Genomic DNA, 23055 nt, shown 5'->3' on the forward strand with positions numbered 1-23055 from the left:
TATATATATATATATATATATATACACACATATATATACTAAAATAACTAATTTAAAAACATGAGATCTCTGTTGATTCGTTTTTTAGGAAACAGTTCAAGCATGTTGAATGTTTATTAGGACTAACTCGTGTTTTACTTTATATTTTCTTTATTGGTTTCTCTCTTTCTCTATCAGTGCTGTGTCATAGAAAATGCATTTAAAAGTATACTTGTAAAAGTTTTATGTAGAACATACTGTGCTGTAGGTATATGGATATTACAAGTGCTCAGTGATGCTGTCGGCAGATTGTGTGATGGGATGTAGCCAATTAATCAAGTTCTACGGTTGGAAGAAATCGAATTGTCTTTATTCACGTTTTCCACTTGCCAATCTCTACCTGTGACTCTTTACTGCATCACATGACCCCAGGGAGCCAACTATAACAATCCTAGAGCCTCATTTCTCTTGTCAACGTCCTGCATTTACAGCTATGGCTCATAGAGCATGTGTTTACTGTTGTATTTTATGAAGCCTGTGTAGTGTTTCTTTGTGTTCCCATAATTTTCCACTAACTTTTTCAACATTTTTGGCAATTCACGTCCAGCCCTTGTCCCTGCCCAGGTATAAAACTATCATAAATATTCTCCATCAATTATTAGTAGTAGATGCATGAATGGAAATTTGTAAAAAATAATAATAATCAGTGTTCTAAATGCTGACTGTAAAAGCTAAATGATTGTTTTCTAGTATATTTTTATTCTGTATTTGCTTTGTACCAGGACTAGTGTGACTTAGTAGATTGGTTTACTACGCAATACTCATGCAATAGACTATCAAAAGGTCACTTTGGACTGCCTCTGGACTTAGTTGCATCAAAACGTTTCAGCTTCTTTCCTTTGCACTGGAGAGTAATTACAAAGCAGCTTGTTGAAAACTAAACTAAAATCCCAGTCTTAAGATTTTCAGATAGCCAAAAAGGAAAAGAAGCCAAACCCTGATGTTTGCACTAAGTCAAATGGTATTATTTGGGGCTGTGGAATGTTTAGGGGTTCATTGAGGGGGAACCCATGGGGCCTGGGCGGACGTGACCACTCAGTCTCTTTTACACGATTGTTCATTTTGACATTATGTTTTTTTTAATCATATGATGTGAAGCTTTAGGTTTGAATGTCTTTTTTGTCAGCAACATAATTTGTTGTTTGTTTGTCTGTTTGTTTTTAAAACAAAAAGGACAGGTTGGATGACAATTTCTACAAATTGGAATTATAGAAAAGCGGGTACACCTTTTTAAATGCTCTAAAAACTAAAATATTTGTATTTGTATATCAAAATTTCTATTTATACAGGAGCAATCATTGATCCCCCTGTTGAATTGTTTAAGTCATCAATCATAATCTATACAAGGTGTTTATTAAGTGTATTTTAATTGTATAATAATTTGTCTAATTTAATTTGGCCATTTTTAATTATTTTGGTTTGTTTTTGACATACAGAAATTAGTAATAAATGAAACCGACATCCCATAGTGCTGGAAGCACAAGCCCAACGTTTACTCACTGATGGGAGGAAGCTAAAGGAGCTAATGCTAAATGTTCACTGACTGAGGACTTGACAACAGACTACATTGAGTTTTCTTCCACAGGTCACTGCACACTGACACTAAAACTGCCCAACAAAAAATATGGAATAAAATAAAATGTAAAAACGCTCTCGCCCTCACCCTTTGTTAGTTAGCAGGTGAATACCGTGTTGTCACGTTGCACAGAAAGCTGAACCCGTGTCTATCACGTAAGCATTCAACTGCAAATAATACGCTAACATTTATTGTCCTACTAATTCAATATTAGGTTAAGAAACGTTGATGTAATTTAATCCAGTTAATGTGTCTTTACCTTTACTTTGGCGAACAATGTATGTTGGTTGTCCCACAGCTGATGAAACATGTTGGATGTATTTCCTCCTTTCACCGCATTTTTTGACATGCTTAAATGCTGGCAGGCCGTCATTCACGACGAGACCCTGGTCATTTTCTTCTGTAGTCAAAATAATCCCATACCTTCGCGTTTAATGCGCTGTTCGAGGCAGTAACTCTACTGCCATTTGCCCCGAGCTCCCCCCAAACTTACAACATACGCGGCAACTCGCAAGTGTTGTGTAACTTTGTTTTCGTTCCGTTTGAGTTTCTCTTAATAATAGTTCCGGCATATAAATTCTGACGGTATTAAGGTAACGTTACGATAAATAACCGTGGCGCTTAATATCGCAATTCATTGTAATAGCAAGTAAGCGGAATGTGTTCCAACCCATGTTGGAAAGCATGATGTTTCAATAGGAGAACATGTATTTCCCTAGGCATGGAGACTTTGCAATGTAAAAATAAAATTAAGATAAAAAACAAAATAGAAAAAGCACAATGGATAGTCTAATTAATCGTTTCATGTTAAAATCAACCTACTGTCCCTATAAAAACTATAACATATAGCTATAACACAAAGACCACATTTCCATCATCTTTCTGTTCATCTCAGATGACCTTGGCCACAAGAACGTTATAGTCTTTCTGCACAAAGATACTGTAAAGCTAAGTTTCCCAGTCAATGTGAATGTCCATCATGGCAGTTTAGCAGTTTTTTTATGTAAAACTGCTGATGTGCTTGAAGCCCATGTGCATTTTACAGCAGTTTTTACTAACTGTTGATTGTGACAGGCCAACATGTTTAACTGTCCTACAGTGAAAAATGCTTGGATCCTTTTATACCTAATCCTGATACCTACACAGTTACCACCACCTAAACATTACTTAAATAATCTTCTTAAATCCCTTTTTGTTCATTTATGTTTCTCAAAAAAAAAAACGTTTATATGCATTAACTGTATACAGATTGTGGTTTTGAAATTACATTTTAAGAAGTGTACCAACTTTTCTGTAAATGGGGCTCGTAGCTCTTAACTAGCACATTTTTATGAATTAGTAATCTTGTGATGCACTTAACTTTTTTGTTGGTTGATCATGAGGCTTAAAATTTGTTATGGTGTTTCAGTGAAAGCAAGAGGCGTGGATGACACCTTTTCTTGTCAGAGGGAAGCTCTGTAAAAACAGCAGGAAGTTAAACATAATACAATAAACTGGTGAATGTTACAGTCAAAAGCACACCCTCTGCTGTTCAAGGCAGCAACATCCTGCATTTTCTTCATGTGACACCAGGTTAAGTCAGTGGTTATTCTGCAATAATTACACAGTGTTTTAATGTTAACCTGAGTACTAGTCATTATACTGTTTCTTTTTTTCTTTTTTTTTCTTTTTTGCTTGTATTTTGGTGGGAACGTTTGTCAAATCAATGTGCTGAATTTCAGTATTATTTTTTAGTGAAACTTTAAGGCATCAAATTCTTCTCAGACCTTCTACTCTGAATTAACAATAAAGTGTAACAGGAAGCCAGATACTTATACTTTGCTAAGCAAAAAAGTTGGGCTGTGACCGTTGACAGTGCAATTTCAGTAAAATTGATATCCATGTGAATTTTGTTGTATTTGCTTTGACTCCATATAACTTTTGAACAAACTACAACTGATGCAATAATAAGGTGTAATGATGTATTTAGTTATTAGAATTGGTTTGAAGCTTGTGAACAACACTTTTTTTCAATGCAAACAAAGGAATGACAAGAAATGTCTTAGTTCTGTGTGTATCGCAGTTTGGGGGAAAGGGATACAAGTGTGTTTAAATTGTTTTATTTGCTGATGATGTGATTATCTATATTAGTTGTGAGTAATTACATAGGTAATTATAAAAAATAATACAATTTGAGTTTTTCTTTCTGTGACTTGCTTTTGTCTGTGTTGTGTTCTTTATAATCATTTATCCAAAGGTTGGATGGACTCAAAGCCCAGTCCAGGGGCACATTGTGGCAATATTATTTGATCACTTTACATTTTAGTGAGCATTGGCTCTGGACTTGATTTTCATTTTTAATTTTCCTAAATTAACACCAGAAGTATATGTTAAAACCTATTACTAATCTAATATAATCATGCTATTTTGATTTATTTAATAGCTATTTTGTGCTTTCAGCTAAGCAATCTTATTTGCCTAAGAATGATTGGCATGGTATCAATTGCCGTTAGTTTTTGATCATAGAGTGAAAAGTTAATGTGATTTATAGTCATAATGACAGAGCACACAACAAACTGTGCCTTTAACCCATCACCTAAGTAAGCAGTAGCTTAAGCTAAGTACCATGCTCAGAGCACCTCAGTGGTAAGTTGGCAGCTGGTGGACCCGAAGCTAAAACCTTCTGGACCCAAGTCCACTTCCTAAGCCACTTGTAAAAAGCTGGTTAGCAGAGGATGGTTTCGATCCATCGTCCTCTGGGTTATGGGCCCAGCACGCTTCCGCTGCGCCACTCTGCTCTGTGACAATCTGTTAACAATGTAGAGCAGTGGTTCTTAGCCTTGTTGGCAGTTGGCGGTAGCCCTCTAGCAACGTTAGTCACCTCTGGGATGTATTTTTCTCAAGGGGTTACCACAGTGAATGGTCCACTGATAAAAGAGGTTTGGAATGCTTAATAACCATTTTTAGCCTGCCCTGCTGGCCAACAATGTCACTGCATTGTTGACAGCAGTAAATGTGAAAAGTAGAGCTAGAAAATAAGCAAGACATTTTTTTTAACTCAAAGTAAATTTAAACAGAAAATGTTCCCACAGTGTATGTAAATAACTCATGTATCAGCTAACCAAGAAATATGTAATGAAACTCAAAGATGTTCTAAATGGTAGACATGAGCATATGAGACAATGTGGCCTAATGGATGGGCCCTCGTGGTTAATCTTTATATTACATATACACTTACATGTGCTACACACTATACCTAAAAGTCAAACAATTCTAAAATGATCTACATGTATCAAGCTGTACAATACCATTGTGTAGAATTATTCCGTATGAACAAGAAAATAAGTGTCATCATTTGGACTTTGTTAACATTTGTAACGTTCAAAATACCTCCTCTTATGACCATGACTCCTCCCACTTCAAAATAGTAGCTATGAACAGAGACAACTGGCTTTATACATTATTAGTTAATTTACCTTTTTTTTTTCTTGAAACTGCTGACTCCTTCATTTAGTTTTTTCCTGATCCAGGGCTGGAGGCAGTGAAATAAATCATTTAATTTAAACCACAATGTACTGGCAATCTAATGCAAAAAGCAAAGAGAAATATCAAGACATGAATGTCTTCTTTTATATATTTTTTACAAATAAAATTGCACAAATATAAAATGGGATTAAAGATACCAAAGTACAATATTTTACTACATTAAATCAGAAATAACAGACTATAAAATGTAACACTTAAAGACATTTACTACTAAAGTTAAATATATAATATATATATATTATTTATATTCAAAAAAGTCCATCAGAAATTCACAAAATCTGTAAATAATCTCTCCATTTTAACTTTTTCTTATATGATGTTATTGATTTTGATTCATTGTAAAATATGATATTACTTGGTGTTTGATCAATACATTTAAAATGTAATTTGTCAAGATATTTGTTGGGATGACTAAGGCAGGTGGGGCTTGAAAATCCCACTTTGAATAAGTGGGAAATGACCAGAATTTGGAGAACTGGTGAATTAAATCAACGATCCATGCTTTGCACTTCTTGCATTTTATGAAATGTCTACATTTTTCTAGCTCTGACAACAAACAATGACTCATAACAAGAACCAGAGATGTTTGATGTGTTCAGTTAAGATGAACATCTTATTCTCCAGTGCAGAAGGATGAAGGGCACTGGAAACGAACTTGATAGTTTTGGCACATGTCGTGTGGTTGATCTGTGTTGTAACAGATGAATCCGGTGGTTGCATCAACTCTGCACAGACAAACATTGACATTGCCTCATGAAATATCATGATATCATGATTATTAGTTGAAGCTCCTACAAGCAGTTTATCCAGCGGATATAATTATCTAGGACTTACACAGCAATCAAATCTCGTGTTGACTCTACAGTAGCCCCAAGTACAGTTTTGACTTGAATTTTCAGTGGGCTGTTGCAGATCAATCCTGGGTACAGACTTTGCAAGAAACTAAGCGTCTCAAAGTCGCCATTGCCGCTTGTGGGTTCATCTCCACTGAACCACTCTGTCCAGCATTTTGGAGCTGTTGTAGAGGAAGAGCAGGAAGGTTTTTTGAATTGGGTCAGAAATCAGAAAAGCCTAGAAGCTATTCTTTATTTTTTATAACTAATATTTAAATTCTGATATTTTATAGCTATTTTTTATTGTTTAGCTGCTTCTAGGCTAACTATTAGCCATCTTCAAATCGAGTAACCTTTGTTATCTTTATGTTTGGCTAATGTTAAGATACAATACCTATTAAAGTATTTGTTACAAATGTTATCTGACAATAGTTTTTTTTTTCTCTCTTTGGTAAATGTACCTATTTCTAAGGAAAGGAAGAATACAAAAATTATTCATGCCTAACCAATAGCCTTGCAGCTAATTCTATGTACTGGTGTTTACATTTTTTTTCTTTTTCTTTTGGATTTTAAAATCAACATCAAATAATAATGTTAGACAAATATTAATTTTAGATAAAAAATGACTGTCTGGCTTCCAAGGTGTCTGTCCAGATGAATTTTGGCATGCCAACAAATATAGTTGGAAATATAGTGTTGCAGTCTGGAAAACTATATTAGTGTGTCAATTTTCCAAACCTTGATCACAGAATTCCACAGGGCACTGAAAACGAACTTGATAGTCTTCACACATGCCATCTGCTTGGTCTGCGTTATTACAAATGAATCCCAGAGATGTGTTAGCTCTGCAGAAACAAGGAAACATGTGCATCAAGGAAACCTTACGACTGCTATTCTTTTAAAAAAGAGACACATACTTTTAATATGTCCTATAATCTGCACTTTACAAAAAACAAATAACATAAAAATAATGGAGTTGCATTGCACTTCATACTACTGCTGTATAACTTAAAATGTGGCTTTCAATTGATTAGACTAAGTTTGTTTTATTTATTGTTATTGTTATAAGATTTTTACCCATGGACTCAGTATCTTGCAACAAATTCACATCAAAGTTCTCAGTAGCTACATATGTTTAATAGTATGATTGTCCCATGATTGAAAATGTGTGTGTGTGTGCATGTATATAGTACTTACACAAAAATCACATCTCCAGTGGATTCCATATTTTCTCCAGATTCTGTCCTGACCTGGATTTCAATTGGCTCCAAGCAGATCTGGTCAGGGTGAGCAGTGAGCAGGTCAGTAAGAGTCTCAGAATCTCCATCAATCGAAGGGTCATCATCATTGAACCAGTCTGTCCAGCATTGACCATCTACTTCCCAGGGAGAGGAGACTACAATACCTTGGTGGGGATAAAAATAGTTATACAAATAGATGTAAAGGATATTAAAAAAATACAAATGAACTTTCAAAAAAGTAAAAATTGGAAAAATTGTTTAGAACAATGCATTTAAATAGGTCTCTATGGTTGAATACATTTTCAAGGTGTTCGAATTCATTTTTAAATGTATATTTTACTTAGCCGCCGAAAAAATATCACAACCAAATATTCATAAAACACACGCCTACACACACACACACGTTCTGCACAGCTACACAACAAATACACAAAATTGTCTCTATAAATGTTGGAGGAGAAGTTAGAGCTTTAGTGGGAGCTTAAGAGTATTTATTGACTTGGCTGTGACTCCACAGTGCTTTTCCATCCCTGACTAATTGTGACCTGTAAAATTATAAATGTAGTTTCATAAAAAATGTTTAAAGAGTATTTTAAAACCTATCAAATATTTAAGAACTGTAATAGATACTCTTAGACATTTAGTAACAATAACATTCAAAACAATACTGGGTTCTATTCCCAGAGGAGCCACATGCTTGGCGCCTGCTGGGGGCAGCCTGTTAACAGCATATCTGCTACTAACACAAGAAGTTGCCAAATATGGGATCAATATAGTTCAAATTATTATTATTATAGTCGCACCTGTTGACTTAATGGCTGAATTAGCTTTTGCTCCGAATAACAAGTTTACATGTCTTTATTTGAGGATATTGCATCGTTCCTCTGTCCTAGGGATTTATTTTAGCAGTTTAAGACAAACTGTTTCATATAAAGTTGTTTGGCATCTGGCCACACTTGTCCTCTCTTCAGTTGCAGCCAGTTTAGCTAAAAGCACTTCTGAACAATAAAGTGTGTAGATAGATGGTTAGACAGATCGATACTTTATTCATCCCCAAGGGGAAATTTACATTAATTTAATGGATACCTAGTTTCATTACTGTTTAAACACCTGAGGACTAACTGCTCCTGCCAAATGATGACTTCTCTTTCACTTTCCAAAAGTTGGCCACAAAGTAGCCAGTAGTAGCAAATCTCATAAGAAAAAAAAAAAAGAAAGAAAGAAAGAAAAAGTTTCAATGGCCTTTCCATCCCAAGAGTTGAAATTTGCTTAGCAATAGAGGTGCAGTTTGAATGTACGGGGGTTTTCAAAGCAGGTTTTCACACAGAGATACTTCATCTTCTGACTCACAGCCTCACATCGTAATTAGCCCAGGAAACTGTAGAGGTGTTCTTTACCGAAGAAAGAACCACACGGAAGTTGCACAAAATCACAGACTTCTGTGGTTCGCCAAGTTAAACGATACTTATTAAATATTTGATGATAAGTTGTTTAGACACTTCGACACGATGCGTGGATGATACGTTAATACTGATATTACGACTTTATCCTCACAAATGTGCGACTTTTTTCTCCTAACTCTACACTTTTCTACGACATATCCTAATACCCCGTGGTACCAAAATATCCCAGTGAGTACTTATATATACAGTATTGTAGCCTGATAGCATAGAAACATGATGACACAGCCCCCCGCACCTGCAAAAAATAAATCTAAATGATTTCGAATATGTTGACGCTGTTTTATTTAACTCACCTATTTCCCCGCGAAGTTGCGTCGTATGTTGAATGTGCCCTAAAACACATAATCAAATATAAATGATATATATATTTATCATAAGAAGACAGAAACTTCTAAAAAAAATGGTTTACCAAAGATGAGCACAGCAAACAGGTTGACGCTAAATTGCTAAAAAGTAAAACAAACTTGGTAGTTCATTTCCAATTTGCAAGAATTAACCCAATATTATATTGTATACAGTTCCTTATTTGGTTAAAAATAAATTAATACATTTAGACTCACCATTTTAACAATTCTTCTCTTTGTTCTTGTGACCGTTTTCAGTACAAAAGTCTCAGGATGTCTGAGAAGCAAAACTTCACCGACACTAATGCAATAGATGGAACCACACCTGCCGTGGTTGTATTCACAAAACATATTTCTCTAAGTGCTGTGACAGTATGTACCCACGACGTAATCACATAATGTCTTCTAATAAGTCACTCTAATTAAAGCGCATTAACAGTTTCTCTCCCAGCTGGGCAGAAAGCCACAGGTGTGGTTCGTGAGTGCATACGTGAATTACGCACATAAAAGGAAATTAATATGGTTCACGGGGTCACGGGCATTGACAACGACCATTCAAGCTGAGCTAGGGCTATTTTAGAGCTTACTAGACGTAATCCCACATGTTTTGAATCGTGGTAACAACCAGATGCATACAAGGGATTGGACGTGTGATTTGCTGTTAGGTTAAGCAAAAATAATCACACTGCAGTACAATTGAAAATAATTATGACTATGTCACAAAAGGTATTGCCAGCCTGCCACCCCGCCTCTGCACAAGCTTTACATTGGGCACAGCTCAAACTCCCACACAAAATATAGAAAGCTGTAATTTATTATATTTATGAAACAATAAACTCAAAAGTAACTAAAACCTACTTTAAGAAAAACCAAAAGCTGGAAACTAACACAAAAAAGCTCCACATACAACAAGGTCCTCTCAACACGAATAAGATATTTGAGCATATTTTGCAAATATGAAATTGTTACATTAAATTAGGAGAAAGGTATGGATTTAAAACGTACCAGTGTGAGTCGTCCTGTGAGCTGTTTTATCTTACCTCACATCCGTGCTTGGATTTGGAGTGGTGGATTATTTTAAGATGCATTACTGCCACCTAGTGGGCCAATTATTTCACTTGTCAACGACAAGATATTCCAATTAAACGACAGAGGAAATTATGGAAGATTTAATTTAGCTTATTATTTAGAAAATAATTTCATTTGGAACTCATTTTTACAATAGTTACACTTTAGAGCTTAGCCTGACAATAGAAACATTGTGTTATTTTAAAAAGAATTGCATTTTAACATCAGTAACTTATATATATATATATATATATATATATATATATATATATATATACGAGAGACTGTGCAGAATGCTTATTAAAATAGAGTTTAATAGAGTTTGTTAAATCAATGTTAACACAAAAACAACATGCAGAAACTTCTGTGATTTCCACTCCCTTTGTTTCAAAGCTACACATTAATATCTTCTGTGGTTTGGTGGTCCAGCAGGGAGTAGCGGTCCTGTTGTCCCTTGAAAGAGTTCACAGACACTTCATCTCTGGAGAGAGCAGAGGGCGCCATAGTGCTTTGATCGAAATGTTCCTCAGCTGTACCGGGAGGAGCTGGACTGCGCCACCTGCCTTCCAGCCCAAGGTGGGTGCTGATCTGAGATGAGCCCAGGCTCTTCATCTGACCCCGGGCACGTGTCTCGTACAGGTCCACTGAAGTTTTCTTGTACCTGGAGAGAACAAATGTTTTTCAGGAGGCAGAATAAAAACCCAAAACAGTAAATATAGGCTCAAATGACTTACGTTCTCAGCAACAAAGATGACAGAACGACAGAAACAGAAGAGGCAGCCATTGCTGCCGAGCCCATCCATGGCTGAAGAACCAGACCAGCAGGCATGAAAACACCTGCAACCCACAAAATTATTCACTCACTGAAATATTTGAATACCTCTGATTTTATGTAAAATTGCTTGAACCTGTAATTTTTTCTAATATTTTCTAAATAAACCTGTTTTTGCAACAAACAAACATCATATAGTTTTGAAGCATTGTGGTGAGATTGTCAGTTTGATTACAAGTTCTTGACCACAAATGAACCAAATACAGGCAGAGATTTTTAGCTGTAATGGACTGTGTCTGTTCTGAACACACAGTGAGAAACTGAATGTTAACTTTTGTAACAACAGAAAACTGAAAAGAAAACGCAAGTGTATGTTTAACAACATCCCGTTCGTTTTTCAAAATAACCAGAAGGTGGTGCCAAAGTCCTGGTGACCAAAGAAAAAAGAACAACTGTGATCATCTGAACTACACAGCTCTGATTTTTTTTCATACAGAGCTCATGATGGGTCAGTGAAGTAAAAATGTGAATGTTGAGTTGTGACAGAAACAGGATAAAGTGGTCCTTACCAGCAGCAATGGGAATTCCCAATAGGTTGTAAATGAGAGCAAACACAAAGTTGATCCTTATCCTCTGCACTGTTTTCTTGGACAGCTCTATGCTCGTTACAACGTCTAGCAGATTGTTCTAAGTAAACAAAACAAAAAAATCAGGTGAGACACTTAATCACTGCTGGTATTTACTGACAGCAATCACATGAGGGCGCTACCCACTCTGATCAGGACGATATCTGCTGCCTCAACGGCCACATCTGTTCCTGTGCCTATGGCGATGCCCACGTCGCTGCGGGCGAGGGCAGGGGAGTCGTTAACACCATCTCCAACCATTGCTACCCGTAGGCCTTTCTCCTGAAGCTCTTGAACCTTAGCCACCTTGTGTGAGGGTAGAACCTCAGCAAACACCTTCCTGATGCCCACCTGAGGCATACAGAATCTCATGAGTTCCTCATGGGCTTCCATAGGGAGTCACAGCAAATGGTGCGTTGTACCTGTGCAGCAATAGCTTTAGCTGTCCGTCTGTTGTCTCCTGTTATCATAACTACATCGATGCCCCTGCTGCTGAGTGTGTGAACTGCCAACGCAGCCTCTGCTTTCACCGTGTCAGCAATGGCTATCATGGCACACAGCATGCCTACAGGGAAAACACAATACGAAAGACAGAGGTAAAGGAGGAAGATATATAAACACAATTTTCAACATTCACTCTCACCATCAACAGCAACCAGAATGGCTGTTTGACCCTTCATCTCATGGCTGCTCATAGCGGCATCAATGTCTGCACCAATGTGGTGACCATTTCTCCTCATCCATTCCCTGTTCCCGATTATGACCAAGTAAGACGGGGACTGAGAAGGCATGTGAGTATATGGGTTTTCATCAGAGAGCAGGCTACTTTCATCTGTGGTGGCACCAGGAAGCAGGAAGTGCTCCTCAGAAATCTGCTGCGGCCCCTTCTGGAGGAGATGCTCCACGTTGAAGACCCGACAGCTGATCCCACAGCCGGGCACAGCCTGGAATTCCTGGCAGTGGCCCAGCAAGTCACAGCCCAGCTCCTGTTATGTGAACGTACAAATTAACAGCCTTCCATCTCACTCTATGTGTGTGCTTATTACCAGGATATTACCCAATAACACATTTTAGTGTATATTATATGTGTTGGCCTCATATCAAACATAAAAAACAACTATAGCTTGTCTGGTCCAGTACCTAAGTCCTAATGCTCAACTGACACTATTACCTCCACCAGCCCACAGCATGCTGGAGGAGAAAAGAAGGTATGGGATTGATATCCTATATTCCTATATATTCCAACGATCTGATGATGCATAATGAATATAATTAAATAAAGACACCAGTGGGGTTCCTACCTTTTTGCAGTATTTGGAGACTGCCCTGCCCAACGGGTGCTCACTACTGGCCTCTGCTGTACCCACAACAGCCAGGATGTTTCTCAGGGGCATGCGAGCCATTTCCCACAACACCAAGACACGGGTTACCTGAGGGATGCCGTTGGTGATTGTACCAGTCTTGTCAAACATCACCACACCAATCTGAAGGAGCATTAAAACACAAACACTACTTTATTTATTCATCTTTGACAGTTAAATGCACTTTTCAGGGTTGATGAACTTGATACAAAACAGTATTTACTTTTTTGGTTTGTGCCGAAGCACAGTACATTCCTAACTCCCAAATGTTACACACTGAAGCTGATGGACAAACAGGTTTGGGCCAGTGTCCAGTTTAATAATGTCGTGATAACGGATAATGGAGTTATCTCCATTGTGTTTTTCGTGTGCTTACCTTATGGGCCATTTCCAGCGGTTCGCCTCCTTTTATCAAAATCCCATTCTGCGCTCCAACTCCTGTACCCACCATGACAGCAGTCGGGGTTGCCAGACCCAAAGAGCAGGGGCAGGCAATGGACAGAACAGTGATTGACGCCTGAAAGGCAAAGCGCACAATAACCTCTGCTTTGGAGATGTTGGAGTTATAACCCTGAAAGGAAGAGACGTGGAAGTGAGTTTTTAATCCAGTCATGTAATCAACGCATTAAAAACACATCTCCAAAAACATACAGGGAAGTTTTCCTTGATGATGTCAAAATTTACAAAACCAACAGCGATCCAAGCCACCAGTGTGAGCACGGACACGATGACAATGAAGGGGACAAAGTAACCACTCAGTCTGTCTGCAAACTGCTGGATTGGTGCCTGAGTCCACACAAAAGGAAGAAGTTCATCTAAATGTACAACAAGAAAACACTGACTTTGTGCACAAAAAAAAGTTCATACACTTCGAGTCCTTAGTTGCACAACTTTGTATTCTGGGTTAAAAATACACAGGATCTGGAAAAATCTGGAAAAAAACGTTTCTTTGGCTGTTAGTAATCTGATTTCCTATTATAATTTATATCAAGACAATACTGTTTAATGTGAAAAATACTGAATGACTTAATTTTATTTTTGCATGATTTCAGTATTGTATTTAAAACTAACAATCCCTCTGGAGTTTCCCTTTGGGAAATGAATTTATACATTTTGAGGACCCTCCAGTGTGTGATTTTTTTATTTGTGTGATTTTCTGAAGGCTGTTTACCTTGGAGGTCTGAGCTTCCTCCACCAGTCTGACTATCTGTGACAGAGTCGTGTCATCACCCACATGCGTTGCCTCCACCAGAAGAGCACCGTGACCATTGATGGAGCCGGCAATCACCAAACTGCCTACCTTTTTACTGACAGGCATGGGCTCCCCTGACAGAGACAACATCAGAGCTTACATTTCCAATCAGTTGACAACAACAACAACAACAACGTACAGCTGGAACATCCAACAACCTGTGATTAAGGATTCATCAGCCGTCGAGCTTCCTTCAATTACTTTCCCATCTACGGGGAACTTTCCTCCTGGGACGACCTTCACAATGTCTCCACGCTGGACTAAGTCCACCACTACCTGCTCCTCTCTGAGACAGAATTGAGAACATGATTATAAGACAAAGGCTAAAGTATGTGTTATTTATTTACTATAGTTCAGGGAATGTGAACTATGTACACTATCCTTGTTGTCAATTCGTAATCGGTAAAAAACAGCTTCAACATTTCTGGACATATATCACTTGGAAATCGTAAAAGCAATGTTTCATTTTTTAATTTCATGTTTCTGTGTCTGGCATCTTACTTGATGATGGAGAGGTTAGATCCCAGAGTGACCACAGTAGCATCAGTGGCCTGAAGTGACATTAGTTTGGCCAAAGCCTCTGAGGTTTTACTCTGTAGAATCAACAACAACACAGTACGACAAAGTATTTAAATCATCTAAGAAATACTTCACTAATGTCAAGCAACCCTCCAAATAATCTGGATTACAAAAAGACCTTTGCAACATGCTCTAACCATCGACCCAAAGCAATGAAGACAAACAGCATGGGTGGGGTGTCAAAGAAGGTGACCGGGCTCTGATGGGCTTGTTCAGCCATGGCCACGATGAGAACCACACAGGAGTACAGGTAAGCAATGGAGGTGGCCAGCACAATGAGAACATCCATGTTGGCAGTGTGGTGCTTTAATGAGCGGTATGCTTGGATGTAGAAATAGCGACCTCCCAAGACCTGTAGTGAGAATGACATTATTGGAATCGTGCAATAAAATTAAATATTTGTACTTTTGTTTTGGATTATAATTTAAATTTTTAGTTCTTTCGGGAAAAGTGTTTTACAAAATGTATCTTATGACAATAACGATTCAACTTTATGGGGCATTTAAAAGTTAAAATATAGTGATAGCTAGTGGTAATGTTACACATTGTAACACATTTTTGATGTTTCACTCATTTCTTTTACACAATTCACATGCACAAGCAATGGTTATCTCTATTAACTAAGCACGCTATGTCTTAGAATAAAAAGTTATGAGCTAACATAAATGTGTTAACAAATGGCTAATGTGGAGGTGTCTTTAATGGTGTGATTTATTTTTAAATCAAGTCCAGTTTTTCCCTTTCTTCTTGTGGAGTGTTCAGTTCACAGTATTTTATTTATAATAAACAATGCACCAGTGCGTTTTAACAATATTCACAAATGGGACCTTAGCACCATCTAGCGACCAATGATGGAGGTTACACGCTCGATGGTAAACAAAATAATACATTAACTGCACAAAACTGCAAACTGTAATCTACCGAGCAAATAATCTGTGGCCACATAGTAGAGTGACTATACAGTATTTTACTTTAAAATCTACATTTGTTGTTTTGTATATATGTTGAATAGAAACACTGGAGGATTTTAAAAAACTGTATAAAATGATTCTGTTTAATGGTTGTGGTAGGCCAGAAGCACATTCTTAAGGCTGAGTGAGTGACTATGAATGAATGCTCCAAGCTGAGCAAAGGAATTTAGTCTTTAGCCTGTTATGGTCTGGTTTAAGTCAGTCTGGTGTCAAAACTATCCAGTGTCAACCAACACAAAGAGCCTTTCAGACTAAAGAAACTAAATCTAGTAAGATTCTTACTGAACAGTGAAGACCATTCGAGACTTTATAAACCTATGGTCATGTGACACCAGGGTCAGCTGTTAGCCCTCACCTGCACAGGTGTACAGAGCAGGAAGAACGCCAGGTTGAGCAGGGAAAGGCCTGGCAGTATGTTCTGATCTTCAGGCATGGAGCCTCCATGTTCCTGGTGCTGACTGTCCATGACCATCATGTAGATCATGAGGCCCATGACGGGGAGGCCAAAAACTAGGCTGAAAAAGAAGGAATTCTTCCACCTGCAAAAACAAAAGTTCTAATTTTAAATCCATTTGTTTTGCCATTAACTGAAATAAATGACGAGCATTAAATACTAGTACTACAGAGGCTGTGGAAAAGTGGATACTTGCTGTTTAATTTCTTCTGAGTGGTCTAGGTTATTTTTGAAGCCTGTCTTAACCAGACTGGCCTCAAATCCAAGATCCTAGCGTGAGAAAACAAATCAGGATACAAAACAAGACAAAAAGCTGCTGACAAGTTAAAAACGAAACAAGTAACTGTTACCTGAATGATCTTGATAATATCTCTGGCTCCGAGCACATCTGGGTCAAATTGAATTTGTGCTTTTTTGGTAGCCAGAGCGACAGAGGCTGTTAGGATGCCTTTGGTTGTGGTGAGCTTGGACTCAATGTTGTGGACACACGATGCACACGTCATGCCTGTTATCTAAATGGGAAACAGAAGAAGGATCCTTCAAGTTTCTTGGACTAAGGAATGCTGCACTTGATAAAGTCCAGACTCACAGAGAGGTCCAGTTTCCCATGTGTTAAAGCATTGTCCTCAATCAGCTTGGCACCGAAGCCTAGATCTTCTATAAGCTGAGTCACAGCAGCAGAATCGATGGTGCTGGGGTCATATTTCACCTCTGCCTTTCCAGCCATGAGTGAAACCAACACAGAGATGACTCCTGCAGAAGACCATGAATCTGGGTCAGCTTTATGCAAACCTGCTGTTCTGTTAGTCTTGCCATGTTATATACCTTGTGGCATGAAACTGCCTTACACAATTTCAGTTTTTCAATCTTCAAATACCTTCAACCTTTTACTACCTTGATGTAGTCGGAGGTTATTTTTGCCAACTCACCCCTGTGTTTGAGCAGGTTCCTCTCAATATTTGACACGCAGGAGGCACAGGTCATTCCCGTTACACAAATGAAGCATTTTTGTGCTTTAACATCAGTGGAGCCACACTGAGAGATCCCAGGGATCGACTGTGATCGATTGTTGTTGCTGGGTACTGAATTATCGGTTGAGCGCATTTCAGGAAGGTGAGAAGGTGCAGAGGTGACAGGATTGGACTTCACACTGCTCTGAACGGGTTCTAAGGAACAAGAAAAGTTCAGTAGCAAAGATGGATGTCAAATAATCAAATTCTTAATCCCATGTGCCATAAAATCCTAAGGAATAGTGCTTTTTGCAACACAAAAAGAAAATATTTAATTACTAACATGCATATATTTTGTCAGACTTCCATTCAAATATCAGCTGCCTAGCCACACATTTTACATTAGCCCCTTTAACCTGTACACCTCCAGATAGGCTGGTTTTTGTCATCGGTCCTAAATGCTCTCCTGAGCCCTTGAAGTCACACTAAAAGTGTACTTGTCTGGTTTCCACAGTAACCAGACAAAACTGAGGCTATCTGTTGTCTTGGTGACCACACATGAATATAGAAAATCTCTTGCCCATGGTTTTGCGAAGGTAGTTTCTATAATGCAGATTTGAAACATCTCTTTGTTCAGCCACAGTCTCACATTAGCAGCTTTTCATATTTGAGATAAGCTGAAAAACGAGTTCATTGATGTTGGTTTTTCAAAGCCAAATAAGCAACCTAATGTGTACCTGTAATGGAAAATGTTAGTCATTCTGGGAAGAGTCAGTCCACTCTACTTGAAACAAAACTTCTTACTTAAAACTTCTTCTATTACAAACGAAACGTACCCATCAAACCGTACCTACTGGTCTACAGTAGGAGCTCAAGCACAAAAGTATGAACATAGTAGACTGACCTACTGGTTATATACTGTACAAAACATAAAGGATTAGTCGGAGTCGTTCATCACTCCATGTACTTACCTTGAAGTGAGGCGTCAAAGCCCATGTCCTCAATGGCCACCCGGAGCTTCTCTGGATCCATTTGACGGGGATCAAAAGATATCGTTCCCTTTTCTTCCATGAGTGACACACATATAGACAACACACCAGCCATCTGAGAAATCCTCCCTTCTATGGACTGCACGCAAGAGTTGCACGTCATTCCCACAATCCAAATATTTACAGTCTGACTTGATGGGGTCAAGATGTCCAACTGCCAGCCATTTATGTCTTCTAAGGACAGGTCATCTCTTAAAATGGCATCAAACCCCATGTTTTCAATGGCGACCCTTAGTTCCTGTTGTTCAACGATTAGAGGCTGAAATACAATCACTGCTTCTCTGTTCTGAAGCGACACCTGAATTCGTGTCACTCCTGGTAACCCAGAAATGCGGTCCTCGATGGAACGTACACAGGACTGGCAGTGCATGCCATCCACCCTGATCTGGACTGCTGCCTCCACACTGTGTCCAGTGTTCTGGAGCTCCAGGACAATTTCTTTGCTTGTGATGACTGAGGTGTCGTAGTCCACTTTGGCTAATTTCCTAGGCATAGACAAGCTAACGCCAAGCACACCTTTCAGGATGGAGATTCTGGTTTCAACTTCTCTGGCCTGAGGCTCAGTGCTGAGTCCCAGGATTCGGAAAGTGACCCTGGAGATACATTTGGCTGGAGGTTGGAGCTCACTCTGGCTTCCATACACATAAGCCAAGTTGTCAAGGCCTTGTTTCTTGGAATTGCACATTTCCTTTAAAAAGGCAATGGACAAGTGTCAGTTCAGTATAAAGTCTAATAAAGTCTTATCTCATAAGGAAGGAAAGTAAATTATTTGTCTTGGTGACACACACCACTGCACACAACCAAATGTGACCTCTGCTTTTAACCAATCACCAAAGTGAACAGTGGGCAGCTTTAAGGACCAGGGAGCAGTGTGTGGGGACGGTGCCATGCTGAATGACTCAGTGGTAACTTGTCAGCTGGTGGACTCGAACCTGAAGCCTTCCGGACCCAAGCCCGCTTCCTCAATCACTAAGCAACCACTGCCCACAAAATAACTGGCAGTGGTGAGTTAGAACCCACGCCATCGAAATGACTGGAGTCTAAATCCAGCGCCTTAGACAACTCGGCCACTCTACCACAGATAGTAATGAAGGGACAAGTCATTTAAGTGGAAACCTTCCTAAATAGGTAAAGATGATGAAGAGGATGTTGTAGCTAACAGTAAAGGACAGTGTCAGTGTTAGAGATCTGAACAGGTGTCAGTTAACATATCGTAGTCAGTACTACATGTACAAATTAACAGCAGTTACAACACTAACTTATGGGTTAGACTGAGGTTAGGACAGTTGATTCAATACCTGAATTCCTTCAAGTATTATCCATTCAAGTCTCAGCTATTGTCTGTAATCAGGGGTGGGCAAACTTTATGACTCACAGGCCACAACTCACTGTAGTTGTCCTTGTTGTTCCCTCCTTATTAAACACTCGGCACTTGCAGTCCACTTTTCTTTGAGCCGCCCTTTTTTACTGAAGGGTTGGGAATTCTAACAAAGGGCAAAGCGAAATACTCGAGTACAGCGTAATACACTTCACAACTGGATTGCACCATTCTATTGAGTAAATGTGGGTTTCACAGGGCAAAGACAGGATGACAGATGTCTAATGTTATAATAATTTTATGTTCAATGTTTGACAGACTACATTAGAAAGCCTAATGGGACAGATTTCGATTTGTGATAAAAAAAAATCCCCTTTACTTAAACTTTACTTAAGCCTCCTAATGTGACTCTACTTAGGTTCCGAGGTCAGTGGTACATAAAAGAGCTGGGAGGAGAGCTGATTTATAAAGGACTAATCTAATCTTAGAAAATAAGCATGTGTTTTCTCATACCTTAGCTGTATATAATTCATGTTCTGATAATTTTTTTTTTTCTAAAAAAAAACTGTACCACAGGTGTATATGGCAGCCTGATCCTTCTGATCAGGACTATTTTTAGCCTCGTAGCTGATTCTGTAGACATACTAACTGAAACCAATCTCTCTGTACAGTGTCTGTGTTCTTACTTTTAATAAACATTACACTAAATAGAGCGAAAACTCTCAAATTGTGACAAGTAGAGACAATAATTCCACCATTTCACTGACCACAGGGAGGCCTGATTGAGATTATCTTCAGATATAGTAATGGGTTAGCATAACAAAATATATAGTAACCAATCTTTTCCCAGACACTCTGCAAACACAATAAAACACACAATAAAGAGCATGAGGTGATCATAGATCATCTTTGCTCTGTTCAAATGACTGTACTGTGTAAACAGAGGAAATCAGAATGGAATGCCACCCCACCTTTGTGCAACTCTTTGTATTGTGTCTTTTTAAATTTGTTATTGTTTACCTATTTTGTGATTATCTTTCGTTTGCCAATAAAAATATTTTTTTAATTTATTTTAATTGGAGATGATTTTCTGGCTTAGACAAGATTTTTTAAAACTCACTCTTGTCTGATTACAATACTGTATATAACATGTTATGAACCTTTATCCCGTACTGGAGACCTCGGTGACAGTGGATCAGGGACGGCTGTGAAAACGTTCTCTTCGATAACTCGATATTGGATAACGGAAACACTTGCCGTACCTGACAATCCGCGGAGCAAGGAATCCTACCGGTGTCGGCCGTGTGGAGCTCACAGTTGTGGCCCGGCCCACAACAACACTCCACCATGAGGATCTGCTCTGCCGAGGAGACATGCTGGTGATGGCTGGGTTCAGTTTTCACAGTCTTGGTTGAAAACATGCTTCTTTGTCCGCGGCTGTTTCTAAATCCGTGTGGCTCTGTTTGTCTTTACTCGTCGAAAGTGACAGGGACAAAGTCCGTACTCATGTTGGGTAGGCGGTGAGAGTGGCCCCCAACCCGGCGATGTGTGTGTGTGTGATCAGTGAAGTCACTGAAGTATGATCACGTGACCACTGTACAACCAGCACAAGGTGCAACTTTTATTGATGGCGGCTGGTCGTCTGAGGTCCAGCTGAGGGGAGAAAACTGGGAGAGCAGAGTCAAACCTTTACACACTGAAATAACTCAACATAAAGTCGTCAATTTATTGCAACACTGTTGTATATTTAAGAGAATATGGTTGTAATGTTTTTAAACACAACTGTGTATAACGAAGAAAGAAGCCCTAGGTTTTATAGAAACGAATGAACAATATCATCACATGGAGTTATTGAAGTATAAGCTAATACCTAACTGTACCTAACATACTTTATGACCGTAACATTTTTTTAATTTATATTAAGTTGAATGAATAACGTAATGCTTATATTCTTTCAGAATTATATGCATTTGATTTTATCTTGTTTACTAAACAAATTCGATTTTTTAAATTAAGTTTTATATAATTTCCATTTATTCAGATTAAACGATTCTTATTCCTAAAACCTAACAAAAATCACTGTTTCACTATGAATTCATTTAATGTAGGTACGTTGGCAAATTATTTTACCTTATTTTGACAATGCACAGTGAAATGCAAATGTATTAAATCTTTACAGAATGTTACACTTGCAAAAAATGATGCCAGATTAGACAATATTTACAGCACAAATTGACTCATATTTACAATATTTTATTGACTACACATGATAACGCCTCACGTCACTATAAACAAAATGTACGTAACAATTGTGTTTGTGCTTGGACATAAAATAAAGCAAGATTTAAGAGGTATGGAACGCAGGAGGGTGTGGAAATCTAACAACTCTGAGGTTTGTTGATTAACAGATGAAGTTCTACCACCTGCATCTTAAAGGTCTTCACAATCAAACGTAATGTATCTTCAGGCTTTATTGATTTAAAAATGTGAAAGGCACACTAAGGAGAGACGAAGCTGTGCCGATGCCTATTTTACCAACATGATGTTATAATTTTCAATAATAAAGTCAATGAAAATAAAATTACTAGAATGATTACAAGCCCCATTTTTATCTTACTTTTCTGCATCACTGTTGTTCAAAAAAAGGAAAAAAATATTTACTTGTCTTTGAGGAAACATTTTCTAAACATAAAAAGCCAAGGACAACGCATCAGGGCAAATGGAAGCACCAAAAGCAGCAGCATTTCTTTTTCTTCAGTCCACAAGTGTCAGCGTTGCCGATCCCAGCGCCAGATGGAGGCATCATCACACACTGCAATCAGGATACTGCTATCACGGCTAAAGCTGGTTTGTCGGATGGCAGACACACATTTGGGGAGGGTCAGCGTGGTGCATCTGGAGAAGCAGCAAAGGAATGATAATGAGCACTGTTTCATTTCTATTTGACAGTTAAAGTCACACTTCGATGATTACAATAAACAAACTTACTTGGCTTTGTGTGGATCTTCTACCTCTAGGTCCCAAACGTAAAGCTTCCCAACCTGGTTTCCTAAAGCTAGCATCTGTAAATCAGAAAAGAAAAGAGGAAACAGCCTTAAAACAAGTAAATACAGCAAGAGAGTAGAAAGCAATGCAGATATAACTTGTCTGACCTTCTGCCAAAAGTCCATGGAGAAGCGCATGTACCAGATGTCACACTGGCTATAATCAAACCGTCCCAGAATTGTCACATTAGACTCATTAGGTTTAATGTGGTCAATGTCATCTTCCATTTTTCCAGGTTTCCAGCAAACAATTGCATTTTCACAGGACTGCAATATGAAAGAACGTGAAGCATTAAGAAAATGGATTGGGACATCAACTGTAAACATGAAAACAAACACACAGTGGACATTAAAGATACACCACACACCACTAATCAAAGTCAATGTGTTTCAATTTAACCCTTGTGTAATGTTCATATTGTTGTTACTCAGCCAGTGTTTGTGGGTCTGATGGACCCGTTGCATTTTGTGGCTTTTGATGCCTCACAATCAACACTTTTATGTTAAAATACTGAACAGATGTTTACCTTATCCCAATTACAAGCAGTATAAACAATATATATGGTTAATATTTGCCCTTTACCTTTGTT

The 23055-nt window shown here is 38.3% G+C and overlaps 3 protein-coding genes across 3 annotated transcripts in view; all 3 read right to left on the reverse strand.

The window, feature by feature from the left end:
- Nucleotides 1–5410: 5410 nt before the first annotated feature.
- LOC103389224 (uncharacterized) lies at nucleotides 5411–10336 on the reverse strand. The gene is made up of 7 exons (XM_008324548.3): nucleotides 9238–10336; nucleotides 9087–9123; nucleotides 8971–9009; nucleotides 7171–7378; nucleotides 6712–6818; nucleotides 5975–6155; nucleotides 5411–5865 (listed from the first exon to the last, which is right to left on the reverse strand). The coding sequence occupies exons 1-7, from the start codon at nucleotides 9370–9372 to the stop codon at nucleotides 5754–5756; spliced, it is 819 nt and encodes a 272-aa protein (XP_008322770.2). The 5' UTR covers nucleotides 9373–10336; the 3' UTR covers nucleotides 5411–5753.
- A 73-nt stretch (nucleotides 10337–10409) lies between these two features.
- Nucleotides 10410–20977, reverse strand: atp7b (ATPase copper transporting beta). The gene is made up of 20 exons (XM_008324549.3): nucleotides 20684–20977; nucleotides 18026–18791; nucleotides 17034–17270; nucleotides 16694–16857; nucleotides 16455–16616; nucleotides 16301–16374; nucleotides 16006–16189; nucleotides 14798–15031; nucleotides 14602–14693; nucleotides 14259–14386; nucleotides 14020–14174; nucleotides 13500–13634; nucleotides 13225–13419; nucleotides 12789–12971; nucleotides 12131–12473; nucleotides 11910–12052; nucleotides 11635–11838; nucleotides 11431–11548; nucleotides 10824–10926; nucleotides 10410–10750 (listed from the first exon to the last, which is right to left on the reverse strand). Exons 1-20 carry the CDS (start codon nucleotides 20840–20842, stop codon nucleotides 10483–10485), a joined length of 4047 nt encoding a protein of 1348 aa, XP_008322771.1. The 5' UTR covers nucleotides 20843–20977; the 3' UTR covers nucleotides 10410–10482.
- Nucleotides 20978–21874: 897 nt separating this feature from the next.
- The window catches only part of eed (embryonic ectoderm development), a 5765-nt gene continuing 4584 nt past the window's right edge, over nucleotides 21875–23055 (reverse strand). The window contains exons 10-12 of the mRNA XM_008324550.3: nucleotides 22574–22732; nucleotides 22410–22483; nucleotides 21875–22316 (exon numbers count right to left, since the gene is read on the reverse strand). Coding sequence (XP_008322772.1) covers nucleotides 22190–22316; nucleotides 22410–22483; nucleotides 22574–22732 — 360 coding nt within the window. The 3' untranslated portion in view covers nucleotides 21875–22189. The remainder of the gene's footprint in view (nucleotides 22317–22409; nucleotides 22484–22573; nucleotides 22733–23055) is intronic.

This window comes from Cynoglossus semilaevis, chromosome 14 (assembly GCF_000523025.1).
Source record: "Cynoglossus semilaevis isolate Cse_v1.0 chromosome 14, Cse_v1.0, whole genome shotgun sequence".
NCBI classification, from domain to species: Eukaryota; Metazoa; Chordata; class Actinopteri; order Pleuronectiformes; family Cynoglossidae; genus Cynoglossus; species Cynoglossus semilaevis.

Excerpts from the sequence above, each read along its gene's own strand:
- LOC103389224 (XM_008324548.3), bottom strand. The coding sequence starts at position 9,372 with ATGTTTTGTGAATACAACCACGGCAGGTGTGGTTCCATCTATTGCATT. Across the intron at positions 9,124-9,237 it reads AGAGAAGAATTGTTAAAATG|CAATTTAGCGTCAACCTGTT; the intron begins GTGAGTCTAAAT and ends TTTACTTTTTAG. Across the intron at positions 9,010-9,086 it reads GTTTGCTGTGCTCATCTTTG|GGCACATTCAACATACGACG; the intron begins GTAAACCATTTT and ends TATGTGTTTTAG.
- atp7b (XM_008324549.3), bottom strand. The coding sequence starts at position 20,842 with ATGTTTTCAACCAAGACTGTGAAAACTGAACCCAGCCATCACCAGCAT. Across the intron at positions 16,190-16,300 it reads CACTCAGAAGAAATTAAACA|GTGGAAGAATTCCTTCTTTT; the intron begins GCAAGTATCCAC and ends TTGTTTTTGCAG. Across the intron at positions 13,635-14,019 it reads AGGAAGCTCAGACCTCCAAG|GCACCAATCCAGCAGTTTGC; the intron begins GTAAACAGCCTT and ends GTGTGGACTCAG.